Source organism: Trypanosoma melophagium (genome assembly GCF_022059095.1).
Source record: "Trypanosoma melophagium isolate St. Kilda chromosome Unknown ctg24segment1, whole genome shotgun sequence".
Taxonomy (NCBI): domain Eukaryota; phylum Euglenozoa; class Kinetoplastea; order Trypanosomatida; family Trypanosomatidae; genus Trypanosoma; species Trypanosoma melophagium.
In genome coordinates this window covers 182,501-204,741 of record NW_027125155.1, presented here as the reverse complement: position 1 = coordinate 204,741, position 22,241 = coordinate 182,501, and the positions used below count along the sequence as shown (strand labels likewise).

At 39.8% G+C, this 22,241-nt stretch overlaps 5 protein-coding genes across 5 annotated transcripts in view; all 5 read right to left on the bottom strand.

Moving 5' to 3' along the window:
* Positions 1 to 990: 990 nt before the first annotated feature.
* Positions 991 to 4,659, bottom strand: LSM04_000936 (Temperature dependent protein affecting M2 dsRNA replication; the record flags this gene model as incomplete). The annotated part of the gene is made up of 1 exon (XM_067329968.1): positions 991 to 4,659. One exon carries the CDS (start codon positions 4,657 to 4,659, stop codon positions 991 to 993), a length of 3,669 nt encoding a protein of 1,222 aa, XP_067191101.1.
* A 549-nt stretch (positions 4,660 to 5,208) lies between these two features.
* LSM04_002365 (Methionyl/Leucyl tRNA synthetase) lies at positions 5,209 to 7,524 on the bottom strand (the record flags this gene model as incomplete). The annotated part of the gene is made up of 1 exon (XM_067329967.1): positions 5,209 to 7,524. The coding sequence occupies one exon, from the start codon at positions 7,522 to 7,524 to the stop codon at positions 5,209 to 5,211; it is 2,316 nt and encodes a 771-aa protein (XP_067191125.1).
* A 1,329-nt stretch (positions 7,525 to 8,853) lies between these two features.
* Positions 8,854 to 16,050, bottom strand: LSM04_006446 (CCR4-NOT transcription complex subunit 1; the record flags this gene model as incomplete). Its single annotated transcript, XM_067329966.1, has 1 exon — positions 8,854 to 16,050. The coding sequence occupies one exon, from the start codon at positions 16,048 to 16,050 to the stop codon at positions 8,854 to 8,856; it is 7,197 nt and encodes a 2,398-aa protein (XP_067191238.1).
* Positions 16,051 to 17,771: 1,721 nt separating this feature from the next.
* On the bottom strand, positions 17,772 to 18,905 carry LSM04_005075 (uncharacterized protein; the record flags this gene model as incomplete). Its single annotated transcript, XM_067329965.1, has 1 exon — positions 17,772 to 18,905. The coding sequence occupies one exon, from the start codon at positions 18,903 to 18,905 to the stop codon at positions 17,772 to 17,774; it is 1,134 nt and encodes a 377-aa protein (XP_067191205.1).
* Positions 18,906 to 19,503: 598 nt separating this feature from the next.
* LSM04_008111 (uncharacterized protein) overlaps positions 19,504 to 22,241 on the bottom strand; it is a gene marked incomplete at both ends in the record, with an annotated part of 3,111 nt that continues 373 nt past the window's right edge. The window contains one exon of the mRNA XM_067329963.1: positions 19,504 to 22,241. This exon is cut by the window's right edge and continues 373 nt beyond it. Within this exon, the coding sequence (XP_067191284.1) occupies positions 19,504 to 22,241 (2,738 nt within the window).

Here is a 22,241-nt window from a genome sequence, read left to right as displayed (position 1 = left end):
CTTTTTGCTTATTCTTTTTTTTTTTTTGTGTGTGTGTATATTTTTTTTAATTTTTGTTTTTCTTTCTTTTTTCTTTCCTTCCTCTTCCCACCCATCAAGAATTTCTCTCTTTCGTTCTCCACCTTGTATCATTTCATTCAGTCCCCTCTTATCATAATCGTTTTTTAGTTCTTCTTCTTCTTGGGTTAGGTGGATGGGTCTTTTTTTTTCTTTGTTTTCTTCTCTCTCGTCCCTCACTTCTTTCGTTGCTGTTGTTCTTGTTTGGGTGGATTCCATGATCATGGCAACAGGAAAAAAAAAGTGGGTGACCGTGAATGGAGTCTCTCCCGTGTCTGTGCCCGCAGATAAATTATGTGTATGTAAGAAAGGAAAAAGAAAAAAGAAAAAGAGAAAATATTGTTTTGTACACTTTTCAACATGAATAATTATTTCTCCTATAGTTCGATGGATTCATTCACTCATTTACTCACAGCCCATCCGTCCTTTTTTTTTTTTCAGCTCTGTCTCCGTTTCTCCCTTCATCGTTGTTCTCTCCATTCACTTTCTTTTTTGATTTCTCTTTCCAGTCTCGATTCCTTTCTTCTTGTTCCTTTCATTGTTTTCTTTTTTTTTATGTTTTTTTTTTGGTTTTTTTTTTCGGTTTCATTGTCATGCACACATTTCCCATCCTTCCAATTTTTCTTCTTTTTTTTCTTCGTGTGTGTGTTTTGTTTTCGTTTCTTGTTTTGTTTTTTTTTGGTTTTTTTTTTTTTTTTGGTTTCCCCTCATTCACTCTTCGCTCCCTCCAGCTTCACCTCTCCAATCACCTGTTTCCTTCCTCTCCATTCCTTTGTCTTCCTTCCTTTTTCCCCTTTCATCTTTTCCTTCTTCGGTTTGTTTGCTCTCCTTCCTCCTCCTCTCTTTCTTCTTGTGGTTTCTTTCGCTTCCTTTTTTTTTTTTCTTTCTTTGTTTTTCATCATCATCTTTTCTTTTTTTTTCTCCTTCGCCCCTTTAAACCCCCTTAACATCATTGACCCCACCGTACAATCCGTGGATGTCCTCTGGTGGATCGTCGTCAAAGTGGTCAGCCCACTTCTCCCACATCAACTCTATCGTATGTTCAATGCGATTATCATTTAATAGATCATTCGGCAAAACGGCTCCCTTATCACTTACGCTGTAGGCGTTAATGAGATAGAGGGCTCGGAGTGTGAATGTCATTACGGTGCGTAGATGCAAACCAAGATCAGGGATATCACGGAACTTCTGCTGCAGATACTCAATCCGTTCCTCTCGTGTGGTGAGGTTTGCCTGATAGTCCGCTGGAAAGACAAGAACATAATGAAGCAGAAGACCACCAATCGCGGAGGGCACATCACCAAAGGGGAGAAGTGAGGAAAAAGAGGCGAGTTCACTTAGTGAACAACTGCTGCTACCAGAGAGAAATACAGTAGTGGTGATCACCTCTACTAACTCACGGAGACAACGGCACATGGCCCGCACCATTACCGTAAAGGCACAGAGATGACGACTGTAAACAGGAGCCCAGATAAAAGGTAAATCTTCACTCGGACGGCGGTAAGGCAAAGTGACAAGACAGGCAATACGTGATGCGAGTAGAACACGAGAATCAGAGTTAGCTTCCTGACCTTCCATGGGAATAGCTTCTTTTTGATTTACCGGGTTAATGTATCGACATGGTAAACTACCGATAATCCCAACACGAAGAAGTTCTGTTAGTATCACAAAAGCAGTTTGAAAAGATTGCGGATTTTGCTTAATTGTATTCATCAAAAATGTAGGGAAGTATACTGTTGGATACTCATTTAGTCCTTCATCTACGTAGAGGTCATCATTTTGCATTCCAATCCCCTCATTATATGTATTGCCATCACAAATAGGTTGTGGGGCACCAACATCTTCATTTATCATTTGGCTCATTCCTTCTTCCCCTTCTCCAACCATATCCGGTGTTGTTGCCGAATGAGAAAAATAACCAAGGAAGTCAAATACTTTTAGTAAAATAGCAAACAATGTTTCTTTTTTACCATGGTATCGAACAGGCATTTTACAAGGGGAAGATTTATTTTGCTCTCGTACTGGTCGTGCAGCTTCAGTACTGAAGCTGAGGACAGAGGCGATGCTATAATTCTCCAAGTGATTATCATCAAGTTCTCTTACCTCGTCACTATGTGAAACATCCCATTCGTCCAAATCGATAAGATCTTTTGGTCGATTAATGGATGACAAAATAGGATCATACCAACGCACCCATGAAAAAGATTCAGTTCTCTTAGAACTTTTCTCATCTGCAATTTTATTAAATATTTGTGCAATAATTTGACTTCGCATCGTCATAAGAAACTCCAATTTTTCATGGTAATCTTTGGTATCTGAAACAGGACATTCATCACGAAGGTATAATTGTGTTACGACTGTCATGATGTGTACCGGAAGGAGACCAACGAATTGCAAGTAAAACAAAGAAAGTGGGACACGATTACCTAGTACCGCACCAAGAATACCTGGCATATCATCATCTGTCAAAGTCGGTTCAAGTACTCTCATAAGGTATACCATAGGATTATCTGGAGTTTTTGTTGAGAAAACACTGCAATAGCGAAGATATCCTCGACCTTTGAAGTGTTTTATAATAGGACTGCTTTTCTTTTTATTTACGTCAGGCACGGTAGCGTTTTCACCTATAAACTCCTTGATAGTTTTGTATTTTGGCACCTTAGAGGAAAGTTCTTCATAAACCTCTTGCATCGTCAAGTTAAGAGCTACTCGCGTAGAAGAAAGTGCAGGGTTTGTAGCGGTAATTAAACCAAAATCCATCAATCTATCTCCAGCCACCTTTGTACTGGTTTCTGTAACATGGTGCGGAAAAAGAGCACGGAGAACTTTGTCCCGATCAAGGAAATGCACATTTGTATTAGAAACATCAATTTGCATAATGAATTTCATTTCATCATATGGAAGTAATAACATTTCCGGTGGTCCCAAAAGGATATCTGCGACCCCCTCCTTGTGAAAGGCAACCATTTGAGCCCAATTAAGAAAAGGAGCTGTAACAGTCAATACATTCAGTTCCTTTTGCAAATAACGCACAACAGCCATTTGAACATCTTCTCCTAAAGGTTGATCAAATGCGGTTTGAATTTCTGTTTCTGCTGGTATAGCACCTTCTTCCAACTTACTCCAAACCACATCACGTGCACGAAGTTCTCCCTCTGTTGTTAAGAAAGTTTCAACATCACCACTTACACTGAGTCCATTAAAGACCCAAATAGGCTCCAATTTTAAGTTTCGCATCCATTCTACGTGATGCCACACTAATCCAAGTAATTCTTCTGGAAGAGTAGAATGTAAAAACCATAATGGATCTCTCTTCCGAAGTTCGTCACGAAGGCTCGCAAGGCAAAAATTGCCATCAACTGCAATTTTTAATGGAGGATTATTTTCAGGATCATAACCTTCTGGAAAAAAGTAAGAAAGAGGACCAACAGAGACCAAATCTCGTTCTCGAAGAAATTCATAAAGGCTTTCAGTCATAGCATTAGGATCAAATACCTTCAAATGAGAAGGGTCTCCAAGATCCATTTGAGTGGGCATTAATGGCGGTTGATTTGGTGGCATATTTCCTCCAGCCATTAAACCTGCTGGTGATAATATACCAGGAGACATCATACCAGGTTGTTGATTAAAACGACCTGATGACATTCCACCACCTACAATACCAGTATCTGGAGAACCAATAATAGGATGTCGAGGAGCGTTAGGGATTGTCATTGGATCGTTCATCATACTTCTCCCGCGAATTCCTGGATAAACTCCACTACCTCCTCCTCCTCCTCCTCCTATGCCGGCACCAACACCAGTACCAGGATGTCGAGAAAGAGACATTGGGCCTCCACCAACATAGGGTCCTTGAGGTGGCGGAGGAGGTGGTGGTGGTGGGGGCGGAAGCGGTGCTCCCATATTTGGTCCGTATCCCACCTGTGGGGGTGGACTCAGACGATTGTCTGCGTATCCGCCGTACATCCCACTCCCACCAGCAGGACCTGCCCCGCCTTGCTGCATAGGATCCATTGGGGGCTGTCCACCTCGGCCGTAGCCCATTGGGTGTGGAGTTCCTTGACCTGGAAGGCCGCCATAGGCTCCGGGGAGCGGCCCATTAGGTGGTACACCCCCATGCGTTGGTGGATTACGCATATACGACATCCCGGATACACCGCCCATATGCGACGGAGATGGAGGATATTGACCACCTTGCATATCCGGATAAGCACCACCCATATCACCATACCCACTGACGCTTCCAGGTCCCATTGGACCACCATAACCCTGGTTGTACATTGGCATTTGTTGTTGTGGGGTGTTCCAACCATTTCCACCACCGCCACCACCCTGGCCAAAACCATGAGGCGGCATTTGCTGCATACTGTGCGGTGGAGGTCTTGACCCGTCATAGACGTTGCTATAGCTGCTATTGTGGTGGTGATGATGATGGGGTTGTTGTTGTTGCTGGTGATGTTGGTGATGGTGGTGATACTGGTGGTGTTGATGCTGGTGCTGCGGATAACCCATGGAGGGACCAGGGGGGCCCATGGGAGAACCCTGCTGGCCCTGACCGCGGCCCTGTCGGTCGGCATTTCGGTTCCCACCCGCTCGTCTCATTCCTAATGTCAAGTGTGCCCCTGGGATCCGAAACTGGTTAGCACACAAAACTACTATGGACACTGTTGTTTTGTTGTTTTGTGTTTTTGTGTGTTACATACATATTAAAAAGAAATCAAAAGAATAAAAAGTAAAAATAAATAGTAAGAAAGAATCAATACATAAATAATCCAGATAGGGTAGAAAAAATAATATATCTATATATATATATATATATATATATATATATATATATATATATAAAGGCAGTGGAATTGCAAGACTGGGAAAAAAAAAAGAAAAATCAGGGGAGAATGAAATATACTCCCTATCGTTAACGTATTTTTTGTTTTGTTTTTATCTTCTCTCTTCCTCCTGTCGTTATTACTTCCCCCTCCCCCTACCATCATGTGTTGAGGAGTCTTTTGTATTGTTGTTGTTGTTGTTTTTTGCTATTATTTAGATTTCTTTTTTTTTTTCTTTCATTCTTTCTTTCCTTCTTTTTTCCTGAAGAGGGGGCCAAGAAGAAAAAAATAAAGTAGGACGAAACAAAAAAAAAAGAAATTAAATTTATACCGTTTTCGCATCTTCTAGTGAACGCTTTGCGAACAGCACATCACCTTCGGACCCACTGCCAATTGGTGTTCCAGGTGGAATAACACCAAACTCAAAGTTTGCTACACCTGTACGATTTGCCCCTGGTACACCAAGCATATCCAATATTACTGGTGCCTTCTGGGAGAGAACAGGGCTTAGCATAAGTGTAGCCAGCCGCAAACCTTCCATGGTAATATATAAAACAGTGGAAAGTCTTTCAGGATCTGTCTTGACAAGTTTCCAAGGTGCATTTTCCGTAACATAACCGTTAATCGCACGAAGTACATCAAAAACGGCTGCGAGCGCTTTTTGTACGTCGGGAATAAGGAAGTAGTGATCCACTGTTCCAGGCATATTTTTGATAAGTTGTACAATTGTCTCATCTATCTCATTATATGTACAAGGTGCTGGCCATTCACGATTAATGTTAATTTTAGCCGAGGTACACCGCATTACGAGATTTCCAAGTGTATCTGCCAGCTCACCATTAAGACGGGCGATCATATTCCTATCGCTGTAGTCACCATCATCAGAGAAGCCTGATTCCCGCATAAGGAAGTACTTGACTGCGTCAAAACCGAATTCACGTGCCTTTTCCACTGGATCAAATACGTTTCCAAGAGATTTACTGATTTTTCGGTGATCCTTTGTCCACCATCCGTGGGCAACAATTTTTTCTGGTAATGGAAGACCTGCTGACATTAAAAATGCTGGCCAGTAAATAGCGTGAAACTTCAAAATATCCTTTCCAATAACGTGAACATTAGCAGGGAAACGATTTAATGTAGTGTAATCATCTACCAATTCAACTTCTTCTCCAGATTCATTAGGGCGAACTCGTGAAGCGGTATAATAGTTTGAAAGTGCATCAAGCCAGACATAAATACAGTGATCTGGATTTCCAGGAACAGGGATTGCCCAATTTTGTACTGCCTCCTTGGTGCGTGAAACACTCAAGTCATGTAAACCACTCTCTACAGTACGTATTACTTCAAGTCGGCGAAATTCAGGAACAATACAACCAGGGTTTTTGTTATACCACTCCAAAAGCCGTTCACGGAAGGCGCTTAAGCGAAACATATAATTTTCTTCCGATACCCATGTGACAACATGACCACTCTCAAGACTTACCTTGCATGGTTTTCCATCCTTATCAACACCATCTGTTACGTTTTGTGCCGTAAGGAAAGATTCATCACTTACAGAGTACCATCCTTCATAGCGTCCAAGGTAAATATCACCTTTTGCCTCCAATTTTCTCCAAAACTCTTGTACAACTCGTTTGTGACTCTCATTTGTGGTTCGAATAAAATAATCCATATTATATCCCATTTGTTGGAAACAAGTTTTAAATTCATTTGAAACAAGTGTAGTAAATTCGTAAGGTGTGATATTTTTTTGCCGGGCAGCCTCAGCAATTTTCTGTCCGTGTTCATCCGTTCCAGTTACTGCAAATACACGTTCACCCTTCACCTTGTGGTATCGGGCAATAACGTCAGCAATTAAAGTACTGTATACATGCCCAATATGAGGAGAAGCGTTCACATAGTAGATTGGGGTAGTAACAAAGAATACTTTATTTACTAAAGGTGAAACCTTGTATACTCGAGGTGCTCGTAAAAAGTCAGCCATTTCTTGAACTGAAAGTGCTTCAAATGCAGCATTAATAACTTCTTCTCTTGTTGTATGGAATGAGTTAAACCATTTTACGAGGTGTGGAATCTTTTCACGCTCTTGTTCTCCCAATAATCCACCCTCACAAAGTGCTGGTAATACAGCACACCACATAATACAATCAACAAGGAAGGATGATGTAGGCGTAGCAGAATTATTTTCCTTCTTCTCACTTTCTTCCTCTTTATTCTCTGGAACTGTAACACAGATACTCTGACAATTGTTCTCAGCAGCTTTACTATCCAAGTACTCAAAGGCGGATGTCGCTTCAGAAGTCATACGTCTCTGTGTATAGAGTGCCTGTACTGCCATTGTGAAGGTGATTGCCTCCCACTCCATCCAAGCTTCTTCCTCTAACAATAGGTTTTTCATACTACCAATAGCATCAGCCGTCTTGTTATCCTTCTCGTTAGTCTCCATTGGGGAATAATGTAATATTACCCGTGTCATTTCATTTGCAGAAAAGAGGGGCTTGTTGAATGCTGGGTGATGAAGTACAGGCATTGTGTATGTACCAGAAAGTGAGACCTCCACTGGTTTCTTCATGTGATAACAACACAGTAACACCTTTAGCGCCTGATAGTTGGCCTTCTCTGTAAATAACTTGAGGCTCATTTTCTGCTTTCTTTCTTTTTTTTTTCTTTTTTCCTTTTTTTTTCTTTTTGCTCTTTCTCTCTTTTTTAATCGCCACTTTTCGTTTAACGATGTTGTTGTTTCTTGTTATTGTTGCTTTTTAATTTCTAATAGTAAACCTCTCTTTTAATTCCTCTCGTTGTTCTTCTTTTTTTCCTTTCTCTAGTAGTGTCACTGTGCCTATAAACCAGCGCTATAAAGCAATTATTTGTTTAAGAAAAAAGAAAGAAAGAAAGGAAAATAAATTCCATATAAATAGAAGTGAATATGACAACAGTCGCCAATCATGCCTGCTGCTGCCGTTCCATTAATAAACACGCATATTTTCCCATTTACCAACAACAAAAAAAAAACAGAAAAAAAACTGAAACATAAAATAAATAAAAAGAAAGAGGCAAGCTGATATATGGCAAGCCGCTCTACGGTTTTAAAATAATAATAATTAATAATAATAATAATAATAATAATAATAATAATAATAATAATAATAATAATAATAATAATAATAGAGGTGGGGGAAACAAGGAGCGATTGCGGAACTCTTTTTCTTTACATCCAAGCTTCTCACAAAGACATATATATATATACATATATATATATATATATTTCTTTTTTTTGCCGAGCACACACTTTCGAACCTTTTCATTCTCTCCTCAGCATCAATAGTAGCATTTTAGAAGAGCTCATGTATAGCAAACGAGAGAGCGAAAAACAAGCAAAAATAAATAGAACAAAACCATTTTTTTTCTCTTATATTTATCGTCTTTTTTCGTTGTGAAGAGGGGAAGAAATCACTTCTTTTCTTTTTACCGCTTCGCAGACAATTCGGGTAGGTGCATATGTATGTACTCTCTCCATTGATGTTTATCACCCCTCTCTCTTTTTTTTCTTATAAATATATATATATTTTTTTTATTTGGAGAGAGAGAGAGTGGCAGGGTGTCTGCTTAAAAATTATTGTAATTTGTACCTTTGTCCAAATAATTATATTCCCTAATTGCTTTGATTTTTTCGTTTATTATTTCTTCTTTCATTTTCTCTTCTTTTTTTTCTCTCTCTCTTATATCTCTTCCTCACTCAAAAACAGCACTTTTATTCCCACAATGATCTCTCTTTTTCTTCCTTCTCTCATTATATACAGACAAAAAAAAGTACCTGATCCTTCTCATTCTCAGATTTATAAACGAAAATTGGTTTAATGTGATTTCTCCCACATCCGTGCGTAAAACAAAACAAAAAGTATCCTATTCTGTGTTTTTTTTTTTTTGACTTCTTTTTCCCTTCTCTCTATTCTTCTCTTGGAAAACAATATTATACCTTCTTCACTGTTGCCCCTGCTCCTGCTGCCGCCGCTGCTGCCTGTTGTTGTTGTTGTTGTTGTTGTTGTTGTTGTTGCTGTTGCTGTTGTTGTTGTTGTTGTTGTTGTTGTTGTTGTTGTTGTTGTTGTTGTTGTTGTTGTTGTTGTTGTTGTTGTTGTTGCTGTTGTTGTTGCTGTTGTTGCTGTTGTTGTTGTTGTTGTTGTTGTTGTTGCTGTTGCTGTTGTTGTTGTGCGTTTCGAGTCTCAACAGAGCGTCTTAGTTTGTGAAACATACTCTCTAGGAATGGCGTGCTGCTGATGAAACTCTTCTCCCAGAATCCATACTCCGGTGCCCGCATGAGTTCCATAAATGTGCTGAGAACACCCCATGGATGGGGTTGAATGATCAGTGTTTTCTCCACCGCCACACGTGTGATTTGCTCCTGAATGCACTGGCGTATAAATGGATTGCGAATGGATGGATGTGGGAGGAACAGCTGTGAGATGACCTTTACAAAGAAGTTTGTCTGACAGTTGGGATAACGTAGATGATTAGCGCAGGAGCAGATAAAGTGATAGCGATGTTTATTATCAAGGGCGCTGGCGAGGTGGCAGTAGAAGAGCATCGCATTAGAGTTTGCAAAGTCTGGCTTTACAGCAAGTTCAGTGGAGTTTAGGTATACAATGCACACATGCAGCACAACAGCATTCATTAAACGCCAGTGTGGCACAGATTGTAATTTATCCACAACCGTTTTCATATAGGCCTCATCGATAGGACGTTCATCCAGTATCTTCTCTGCGAGCTGATCTCCATCAAACTCATGTTGACGGAAAGTTTCCGCAATACACTTTTCCTGATTATCTGTAACGAGTGGCTTGCGCATCTCCGGGCTATCTTCCGGTACACGCAGGAAGAACTCCGGCAGCTTCACACCTGATGGGAAGGAACAAAGTACGGTATTCAACAATTGTACACAGTAGGGAGGAACAGCATCACACAGTTGATAATGGTAGGTAATGAGGAAACGTGAGTAATCGTGAGTGAGAACAAGCATTAGCTTAAAAAAGGCCTTGTAAAAGACCAAAATATTCTTTGGAATTGAACCATCACGAGTGAAGTATTCAATAAATTCTAGTCCTTCCACTAATAGTGTAACATAATGTGGCCATTGATTATTATTTCGTAGACAACGATTTAAAAACACACGGTGACTGACAAGTTCTAACCATCCAAAAGCAAAAGCAGGATATTTCATAGGTGATAACCTATGCAACAAATCAGCAAAGACGTGTGTAATATGTTCTGTTGTTTCACGCTTAGGTGCATCTACCCGTACCAAGGTTGTAAATAAATTACTGAAAAATCGAACATATGGTTGTTGTTGAAACATTGGTACAAAGGCTGTATCAGGGGGAAGATCCCCTTTAACATTAGCTTGATTTGAATGTTGTAACTGAGCCACCACACTTTGATGATGATCAATGAGGGCACGTTGAAACGCGTCAAGAATTCGTCGCAGCAATGAGAGTAGTTGCCTTGCATCATTCTTTAATGAGCAGTAATACAGCAAAACAGTAGCCAAATCAGAAAAGGCATCCACCTTTGTAAAAAGACCATTATCATATGGGTATCGGTGGGGTGGTGCATTACCAGGTTTCCATTCGGCTGTTAGTGCATTCTTAAGTACCGCCGGGTTGGCACGTTCCAACTCCAGTGATTTTGTGGCATAATGCTCCACACAGAATCGAATAGAAAGACTGAGGAAGGTACTAAGTTGATGATTATCAAGCTGTCCCTCTTTGCGTAACGTCAATATGTACTCATACTGTGGAGGATTTTTATTTTGTTGGGGTGCCTCCGTTGTAGATGCGGGTGAAGATGATGTATCCGTTGTTGTTGCCGTTGTTGTTGCTGCTGCTGATGAGGATGATGATGTGCTGTGTGATTTACGTCCATTTATTGTCATCCACTCTTCAAATAGACGCCTCACCTTTTCAACTTCCTCTGGATCATGTTGTACCTGCGAGGGAATGACCAATTTTCGTATATGGGAATCTACCAGAGAAGAAAGTGGTGGATACGTTTTCATAATAAGTGGCTGATGTGTATTGGCAGATATCGCATTTGCACCAGAACCCGTTGTTGCCGATGTATTTACATTCACATTACCGCCAACACCTCCCTCTGCGTGATGATGCTGTTGTTGTTGTTGTTGTTGGGCATGTTGGCGTTGTTGTGGTGGTTGTGGTTGTGGTTGTTGTTGTTGTTGTTGTTGTTGTTGTTGTTGTTGTTGACGGGCGTTATTATTGGCTTGTGCTCCTGCAATCGCCTCCAATCGTTTCAGTGTGGCTTCCATGTCTTTAGTCACCAGCAATTTCTCCTGAATAATAACATTTTTAATAATTTCTCCGGCAAAGTCGGCTATTTGAGGTCGGATGTTGTTTTGGAGATTCTTCGAGAGGGCATCATCAAACTTGGCCACATCCAGTACTTTAATACGTAGTAAATTCGTGGCGAGGGCTGAGTATCGCCAGCGGGCATCATCCTGTAAATACAGTTGTGTTAATTCCTCTCTTATAGGTTCTCCACCGCGTTCCAGGCATGTTTGTAGTACAAATAGATATACTTCATTAAGAAGACTGTAGACATTGGAGTGTCGAATCGTATTTGGATCATCCTTGGCACCGGTGGAATTCACCTGCTTCATCGCATCCGCAAGTACTATAAGCCTACGCAAGACATATCCCACACAATAAATAGCAGTCTCACTTGTAATCATATTAGAAATACCAATAACTCGCATACGTATCGTATTATGACTCTCTCCAAATGACCCATTTGCAAACTCCGGGCTTGTGAGAGAGAGAACGGCACAGTTGTCTAGGGAATAATGTTGTACAGTGGCATCCTCAATCGTACGTAAATACGCTGTAAGCAATTCCACTATAGGAACATTGTTACTGAACTCTTCATATACAACCCGTTGAAGGGCAGAAACGGAACGTGGTGGACGCAGTACATCACCCATCTGAAGCAGAAACTCCTGCATATCACGCTGTTCTACCGGTAAAGTTGGTATCTCACGAGCATTTATCGCATCCATCTTCTTTTTAATCACCGGTAGTAATCTCTCATGTACTCGCTTGGCCGCCTCCTCTGCCGCTTGATACTCCTGCACACGTACGCAAAGATCAATATTGTTTTCCCGTACTGTCGCACGCATGCGATTGCGTCTTTCTATCGCATTAGGAATATTACCGGGAATAATACTTTCAGAGAGTGGGCCAATGAATTTATCAATGAGATCTCCCAAAATATCACGAACAGAGACGGTACAGAGATTAGCCGCTAAAGAACGAGCCATAGACTCTGCCGCACGTAACATTAATCCTGAATCTGGATCAAAAAGAAAATCTTTTGCTACAATGCTGGACGCTGTTGCAGCCGCAATTAACGCCACCCTCTGCACTGCCATCTTTGTTTCTTGTAATACATTTCCAAGTAACTGCGCAAGTGATCGCTTGTAGAATGGAAGGCTGGATGCAAAGAAGGTCCTATCCTCCTCACTTATTCTAACTGTATCAGGTGTAATAAGTATGGGTGGACGTCGCACCAAAGAATGGGCATGGGCAACCACTGTGTTAGGTGCCGCCATAGCATCCTTTGGTTTGAACGGCTCCGCACTAGCTTGGAGTTGGCGAGTCACACGTGGTTGTTGTTGTTGTTGCTGTTGTTGTTGTTGAAGCTGCTGTTGTTGTTGTTGAAGTAATTGTTGTTGTGGTGGTTGTGGTTGTGGTTGTGGTTGTTGTTGTTGCTGGTGGAGATGATGGTGTTGTTGTTGTTGTTGTTGCTGTTGTGTTTGTGATGACTCCTGAAGATCCTTTTCGTCAACGCGGAAATCACCACTTTGGTGAACGTTAATCTCATTATACACATCAAGCATACTCACATGTGTAGAAGAGTGAATAGGGTGCATCATATAGTATTCTTCAATATTCGCTAATGAGACATCCATGTGTTTGCAGAGAACCTCAACTTCAAAGCGTAGTGTAACCCGTAGATGTTTCAGGTTATACATTTCCCATAGTAAACACAATATTCGCATCGTCCATGGATTTGGTGGACAAAAGAATCGTGAAGACATACAATGCTGAAGTACACGTGCAATACATGATACTACCGCCATGAGTTTTCCTTCACGTAAACCCATAAAGAGAAGATCCTTAAAACTGAGTTCCTGCATAGTAATAGGAATATTCTTTGCAAGTGTAAGTAATCCCAACCAGAATCCAAGATTTTTCAACAAGCTACGTTCACCTGGATCGGCACGAATCTTATCAGAACTCAGTAATCGTTTAATAGCTGATACGGTAGCCGCTCGTATAGCCTTTTCCAACTGTCTAGATTGTAGTTTTTCCAAGAGATCCAAATAGATATTATGGTAGTTAGGTTCAAGAGCTGCTCGCTTTACGACGAGATACTCTGCAAAGTATTCATAGTACTCAGGACGTAACTGTTTTGCTAACTCACGAGCATTGTTTTCAATATTATTCTTATCTGTATTTCCAATAAGGAAGTTAATCTGCTCTTGAATAACACGTGGTGGGGCTGTTATATTTTTGCCAGACAAAAGTGTACCAATATCATGTTGATGAAGTGTCGCCGCAGCGGAACGTTCCTGTTGCTGTTCTGCCGTATCTCTTCTTTCTGCACTGACTGCAACTACTGCAGGATCCAAAAGTATAGGATCTGTGTCTTTCTTCTGTGTTTTATCAGATGTTTGTGGTCGATTTTGCATTTGTCTTGAGGCCTCTTCAGCTTTAATACCACGGTTAATAGCAGCCATAATACCTGGAATTTTTATATCAAGATCCTTTACATGACGTAAGGCACGACCGTATTGTGGCCAATCAGCCAATCTTGGTTTAATTTGCTCAAGGGCGATAATGCCATATTCTTCCATTATGTGATCTGTGGGTTTTACAATTACAGGAAGAAGTAACGTCCATGCTCGTTGTTGTTGGTTGTGTGGTAATAATTCCCGTGCAATCATTTGACCATAAAGTGAGGCAAATAATTGAAGTTCCTTATGTGGATAACACCCAATTGCCCCACGTTCTTCAAACATGATACTCACAATACAGGCATATAACTGTTTATCACGTGTTTTACTACTTTTAAATAATTTCTCAATAACCGCAAGTGAGGCAGCATTAGATGGATCTCCCATAGCGTACATTCGTTTATAAAACTCCGTCGCCTCATTCTCTACATCTGCTGGAAAAAGTGAATCCGATGACGCCAATAGTACACGTGCTTGTTCTGCCACATCGCGGAGAATATCTTTTAATGAAGAATTCAAAAGTGTATTAAGGGCTGCTGTGGCATTTGTTACATACTTTTGCTTATCCAGTAATTGTTCTGCCACTTCCACAATAGACATAGCCACAGCAAATCGATTCTCTGCTGCATTAGCGCGAAAATGTAATTTACCCTCTAATGCCTTACTGATCCACGTTTCCCCTGGTTCACCAGACTCATCCATACACATAGCAATAGCCGTTACCAATCTCGGATTACCACCACCAGCGAGAAAAGCCTTTACCGTACTCTTTGATTTTAACACAGTTTCCATTACTTCAATAGTACGACTGGCATCCACAACGGTGAGTTCTGAGAGTACCGCAATAACGGCATCTAAACAACTGCGGCGCTCCGCCTCTGGTAGCACAACAGCCGCCACACGATCAAGTGTGAGCCAGCGTTCTTTTAAGATGAGTTTGGCCGTACTGAAATTCTTTACCGTACCAGGAAAGGTACCAAAGAGAAGAACGTATAAAAATAACAGTGGATATTTCTGAGCTGCAGGACGAAGTGTGTCCAAATCAAATGTACGATCTCGGCTTGCCACATGTACTGCAGCTTCCACAAGAGGGAAAAATCGCCACAACTCCGCTTCTGCAAAACGTGTCGCTCCTGTCGTATTAGCGGTGGTTGAAGTAGGTGTTGTAACAGTACTCGTCGTAGAACCTCCTCCTTCTAATAATTCCGCTGGTGCCATTTGATCACGAGGCATAGACTGCAGTGAAACTTTTTCTGGATGTTTTAAAATATACTCCAATGCACTGCGTTGTCGTCCAACATTACTCCAACGTCCTAAAAATATAGGAAGTGGTGGATAGGTGGCACTGGATCCCCCACTACCTTTAAACTTATAGTAGGCATCAAACACCACAGAGACGTGTTTCTGCTTAAATGCCTCCTCTCCTGGTTTATCCAGCATATGTAGAATTGTATCCCAATCCATTTTTGTTTGACTACGTTCCTGCAGTAATTCAAGTAATGGAATTGGAGAAATAGTCGCACTGTGTTGCCCTTTTGTTGGTTCCTTCCCCACAGCCGCCATAAGTGCATTATATGTATTCACATCCGATGGCGCACTCCCTTGTGAGGCAAAGAAGCCAAGCACACCTGCCACATCAGACTCCGTAAATGGATGTGGGAAGAAACTCAAAAGTTCACGACAATCCGCTTGTGTGGCCACACATGCAGTGCCAAGTTCACCAATAATTTTAGACAAACTAACACGAGTGTCAGGAGTTCCATCATGTGGAAAGAGTGTGAGACTGCTTCCACCACTATTACTATTACCATTGTTGCACAGAGTTGTGAGTTGGGTATCCAAGGCTTCTAAATTTCCCGCCTGTCGAGCTAATATATTTAATGTCCATAAACTCTCATTATCCTCCTTCTTTAGTGTGGATGGTGTAACGCCAGAACTGGTTAAAAACTGTGCCGCTGCCTCCTTTCCTTTTGTACTACCAACAAAGAGTCCCATAGCGAATTGTAATCGTTGCATGGGAGTAAGCTTTAGATCAGTTGTCATGAGAGATGTGAGGGACTCTTTCGTAACAGCCGTTGGGGATTCCTCCACGGCAGCAGCAACAATTGTAAGTGCGTTACTTTTCTCCAGCGCTGCTGTAACGAGTTTAGAAGCGAGAAGACATTTTTCTTCACTTTCTGGGGATTTCCACATGGCAGAGATGGCGGCGGTAATCATATAACGATGCAGTTCCACGGACTGAGTGGCCATCTTTTCTAATGTCTGCAGTGTCGTCTGCAAAGTGCTCTTATTAGCTGCGGCTATTAAATAGCGAATCGCAGCACCACGAGAGCTGCTAATATCAATGGTATGTTCATACATCATCGTGAAGATACCAGAGGAAACTATATCGCTATCTTTTTTTTTGAGAAATTTTTATTTCTTCCCTCTTATTATATATATTTTTTTTTCTTTATTTTATTGTGTAAATATCTACCCACGTTGTACAACTTCTTTCCCTACGCTTATTTTCCTCTTTTTTGTTGTTATGTTTTCTTCGTCTTCCGTTCTTTCTTTTATTTTATTTTTTTTTATTTTTTCTTCAATTGGGAAGTCAACAACGTACTCCTGCCTTCTTTTCCTCTTTGGGGGTTTGATCCAACTTTCCGTTCCTACAATTAATTCTTTTTTCTACTTCCTCTGAAGATTTGGTTGTATTTCTTTTTGTTTTGTTTTATTTCTATTTTTTCTTTACTTTCTTTCGTTATTTTTTTTTTTTCGTTGCTTAAGTTTATATATATATATTTTACGGTTTCGTATTTCCTCTTTCCTCTTTCCTGTTCTATGACTGTACCCACACGCCTGCTTTGTTTTTCCTTTCGTTTATTTCTTTTTCTTTCTTCTTTTCTCTTCTCTGCCGGTGTGAAAGTGCCGGTAATGATGAAAACACAAACTCACACTTCTTCTCTTTCTTTTGTTCTCCGTTATTACCTCCACAGCGAGAGAGATAGAGCCGTGGGTAATATCTTTTTTGTCGTATATATAAATATAGATGTGTGTAAGTGTGAGTGTGTAAAAGAGCAACAGTAGATGTAGGAAGAAATGTAATAAAAACACCCGGCAGCAGCCTCGTCAGATATAATAATAATAATAATAATAATAATAATAATAATAATAATAATAATAATAATAATAATAATAAATAATAAATGATAATAGAAAGGAGAAAAAAAAAGGATTCCTTCTTTCTGCTAATATCCCTTTTTTTTTTTTTTTGCGATCCTTTCCTTCTCGTTCAATTAGCAAACGGTGTACGCTCCTTAACGAGAAAAAAAAGAACGAAGAACGTCAAAACGAAAAGTGTACACTTATGCAAGTTTGTTTGTTTGTTTATTTATTTGTGTGCCTGCGAGAGAAAACAAATAAACAAACAAGAACAAAAACAACAAGATATCGTTCGTGCCTCACTGTATTTGTAATGTAATGTAATGTGTATATATGCAAGCACGCAACAATGTGTGAGATTTACCTTGAGGGATTGGGTGGGAGAGAAAGAGGGGGGAAATTGAGTAGGAGGGAGAAAAAAAAAGTAAAGCGAGTTAGTGATTGAGAGAACAAAAAAAAAACTAAAAAAAACAATTTTTGTTTATTTACTAATAATATAATTCTTCCTTCGGATTTTGTGTTTTTGCCTTTTTTTTTCTGAGGGGGGAGGTCTATTTGATATATTTTTCGTCTTTTTTTTTGTTTTTGTTACTTTCTTTTTCTTTTTGATTTCCTTGTAATGCGGTCTCTTTGCCTTTGTGTGGTTCTTTTCTTTTTTTTTGTTTTTCTTTTTTTTTTTTAGGGGAACTCCCACAATCGTTTAATCATAAGAAGAGAAAAAGAAGAAAAAGAAGAGAAAAGAAAAAGAAGAAACGTGTGAATTATTTGAAAGATCTGTAAAGGTACACAAAAAAACAAACGAACACCAAAAACTCCCTCCAATTACAATATATAAACAAAAGCATTAAATAATGACAATTAGCAACAGGAATGGGAAACGTATATATATATATATATATATATATATATATATATATATACAAAGATAAAAAAGAATCCACTCAGGCACAACAACTATATCTCCCACTAGAGTCCGATGATTTATTTTCATTATCACTCGCTTTCCCTCTATTCCCAGTACGTTGTGGTGGTTGTACTCGTAAATCAACCAAACCACTTCGCACTTTATTGCCGTATCGCCTATCATCGTACATGTAATCTTCCTTTGAAAGTGCACTCACACTCACAGAGGCTTTTCCTCTGGACTCCCTACCAGCTGCTGTGACAATCCCCGTTGTTGTTAATAATGATGATGATGATGGATTTGTTCTTCTCGATCCTGTAATGACTTTACCCTTTAATACATATTCTTGTCCTTCTTCTTTTCTTACTGTGTCGTCTTCATCTTCTTCTTTAATGCGTAATTGTCCCCGTCGTCGTCTGGCTGTAACAGCATCTACACTATTCCCACTACGAATACCTCCCACTTCTCCGGTTCCCGTTGATCTAAATATGGATGTGGATTGGGCAATTACGGTTGCCAGTGCTCGAAACGCCTCCGTTACATTCATCCCTGTCTTTGCACTCGTTGTAAAGTGTAGGGCGTTGTGCTCCTTTGCAAATGCCTCGGCCCGCTCGCGTGGAATATCCCGCTCCTCCTCCCGATCGGCTTTATTCCCGCAAATCACAAGTTGAATGTGATCGCCCACCACGGCGCGTAGTTCGCGTATCCACATGTGCACCTTTTCCAGCGTATCGGCGTCTGTGATGTCGTACACGAGCATCGCCCCGTGGGCATTGCGGTAGTAAATGGGGCCTAAAGCGTGAAATCTCTCTTGTCCTGCGGTATCCCATATGTGCAGCGATACCGTTGGGGCCGCTGCTGCCCCTCTTGCTGATGAGATCCCATTACTATTACTATTACTATTATTATTATTATTATTATTATTATTATTATTATTATTATTATTATTATTATTATTATTATTATTATTATTATTATTATTATTATTATTATTATTATTATTATTATTATTATTATTATCCAGTAGGGGAACATTGGCGCTAGTGTACATACCTGCCTGTGTTGTACTGCGGGTATTGGGATCAAACGTGTTCTCTACAAAGCGAGAGACAAGCGACGTTTTCCCTACTCGCCCCTCACCAAGCAGCACAACTTTATATTCACCAGTCATCACCTTTTTTATTTTGTAATACAAGTGATTGTTCTAATAATTGTGGAAAACCAGTAATAGGAATATATAAATATTAAAGAGAATGAATCTCATATAGTAAGTGTATGGAGTACGCTATCTATATGAAAGGAAAGGAAAAAAAAAAGGTTCATAATAATCATGAGACTTTATGAAGCATCAAATATTGAAATAGAAATAGAGAGAAAGAGAGAGAGAGAGAAAAAAAAACTCAACGAAATGTATTTCTATATATATATATATATATATATATTTATTTATTTATTTATTTATTTATTTACTCTTCTATGTTTACATATGGTCTCAAGTTAAACCGTCATTATCACCATCATTAAAAGTCCCATAAAAACCAAACAAAAAGAATACCAGCAAAAGACTAACTCATGAAAACACAAGAACTACAACTACTTCTTCTCCTACCACTATAAACAGAAGCGGCAAGATGGATAGAAGGAGAAAGAAAAGAATAAAACAATACGGCACCAATAATACCAACCAACTCATCACTAATAATAACCACGACCAAATAATAATAATAATAATAATAATTAATAATAATAATAATAATAATAATATACAATCATTTTTTCCTTTGCACAACGCGTAGGTTGTAATGATGTAAATCCTCCATAGCCTCTTCCAGCATCTGCTCTTCTCCTGTGTGTTTCTCCCAATACTCCTGCTTTTGTTTCAGTTCACATAATGCCTCGTGCAATCGCAACATTTCTAATCTCGCCGTTGTTGTCGCATTCCCCGCCGGTTGTCCCACTGCTGTTGCCTGTGCACTAACAGTAGCCGATGTAGTACCATTCACGGCGAAATCAAAACGCACAGGTGGGGTTTTCTTATTATTCTTATTCTTATTATTATTATTATTATTATTATTATTATTATTACTTTTCTTATTACTATTACTACTATAATGATGAGGAGAATGCGTTGCATGTATGGGTTGTACTCTATTCCCCTCACTATCCACTTTCACATATTCATATTCCTCATCTTCTTTATCTTCTCTATTGCGATGCCCACGCACTCCATACAACTGCCATGTACGCAACTCCGCCTTCAGTGCGGCATCTAACGAATAACGAGTTGTCATGTTTGATTGCACTTTCTCTTCCAATTCCTCTTGCAGTGCTGTGTTCCCCGCCACAGTACTATGATGATGTGAATTTCTTCCACTCGTCTGCACTTGTGCACTGCGGCGAAGTGAATCCCACAGATCTTTTAATTGCTCCTTGACTCCGGTTGCACGGAAACGTGTTAGAACATCCTGTAAACGCCAGGTTTCATCACAATGCATATCATCTGTTTTTCTCTGTTCCTTCGTTTTCGTTAACTTCTTTTCTGCTTGTTGATAGTGATAATGAGATTGATAATTGGATTGTTGTTGTTGTTGTTGTTGTTGTTGTTGGGATGGCAAATATCTCCCGCTCTTGTAGAGATCATCCACGGCAGCATGCCTCTTGTGCCGCATCCAAGTAGACTCATCATCCTCTATAGCTCTTAAGAGAGACTCCTCCGTATATTCTTCTCCCTTTCCTTCTTTTCTTCTTCTTATTCCTATTCCTATTCCTCTTTCTCCTTCTTGTCTTTGTTGTTGGGATATCATTTCCTGTTGAATAGCAATAGCCACTAATGAACCGAGTTGTAAGAGTTGTTGTGTGGTCTCCTTCACACGTTTCTGCATTCCCCGCAGGTGCTGTAAACCACAACAAAGTCGACGATATGTATAATGATGCATAGGCAAACACAATTGGGCGTCTACTGTACTGTGCAGGCCGAGAGATGTGGTTTGTTCTGCGCGTTGGTGTAATGCAGATTCTAATCGATTCATGGAAAGTGTAATGAGACGTTGAATGGTTAATAAACGATGTGTGATATCAGACATGTAATTATATTTTTCTTTTTCCTCTTTTTCTACGGAGAGAATTCGTTCAATCTGTCCTAGGCGGTAGGCAATGTCTTCCTTTTCTACAAAAGATGCCGGCGGCCATGGTACAGCTGCAGGGAAACAGTTTAATAATCTTTCACCAGCAATATCCTTTTTTTCGTTTTCTCTTTCTTTTCCTATTACTCCTCTTGTTGAGGCTATACCAGTATTAATGGTATTAATAGTCGTATTAGTAGTATTATTAATAGTAGTAGTATTCATAGAAGAAGAGAATCTCCCTCTTCCGCCTTTATCGGTGCGAATTCCCTCCTCTTCCTCTCGCTGGGCCCCACAGTTATTATTATTATTACTATTATTATCATTATTATTATTATTCTCTATGATGGGAATATGTCGAAGGAGAAATGGATATTGACGCTGCAGTTCTACGTGTTCGGAAATTGTCACTAATTGATATTCCCTTGTAATCCATAAAAGCGCTAATAGTAATTCGTGAATAGATCCACGCAGGGGAGTTTGTGTAAAGAAGTTATCGCGTGTGTATCCCAATTGTGCTAATGCACATATTACATAGTACCATAGTGTCATGGGTGGTGGGACTTCCAGTTGCGCCATGAATGAACGACGGTTAATATTATCGGTAGAACTTAACATAGATGTATGTATACTTCTTCCATACTTTTCTTCTTGTTGTTGAAGTAGTATTAGTTGTTGTTGTCTTTTTCGCATTTCTTCTTTTTCTTTTTCTTCTTTACTATTACACGATTGTTTGATATGTGATTGTGTAGACCATTGCAGTCTTACCGGGGCATACCACTTCTCTTTCCTCTCCACTCCACCGCCTAATAACATATCATTATTACTATTATTACTATTGCTATCACTATTGGGAAAAGAACTGGATGAGGCATCCACACTACTGTATATATCTTCCGTATTATTTACACAGTAATCCATTTCCATTTCTTTTTTTGTTAATAGTGAGGACGTGTGTTTATTCTCTGTTAGTGCGAGACAGTAAAACACGGCGTTGAAGAGGACCTGCCAAAGACCGTGTCGAAGCATCGCATCACTCAACGGTGGAGATTGAATAGTCTCAATAGAAGTAATATTAATATTTAACTCTCGCTGATAATAACGCTCCAGAGCCGCCACAAAGTAAAAGATACTCTCTTCCTCTTCCTCTTCTTTATCACTATTATCACTATTATTATTATTATTATTATTATTATTATTATTATTATTATTATTATTATTATTATTATTATAAGAGGAGTGAAAAGGGACACCACTACCACGTGATGATGATGTCTGTCCTTCTCTCTTCACAAGATTCATAGCAATAACAGGCGGTGGCTGTGCAAAGAAGCCGAGTGTGGCCCATATATTTAATGCCACATAATGAATACAGGAAGTATCGG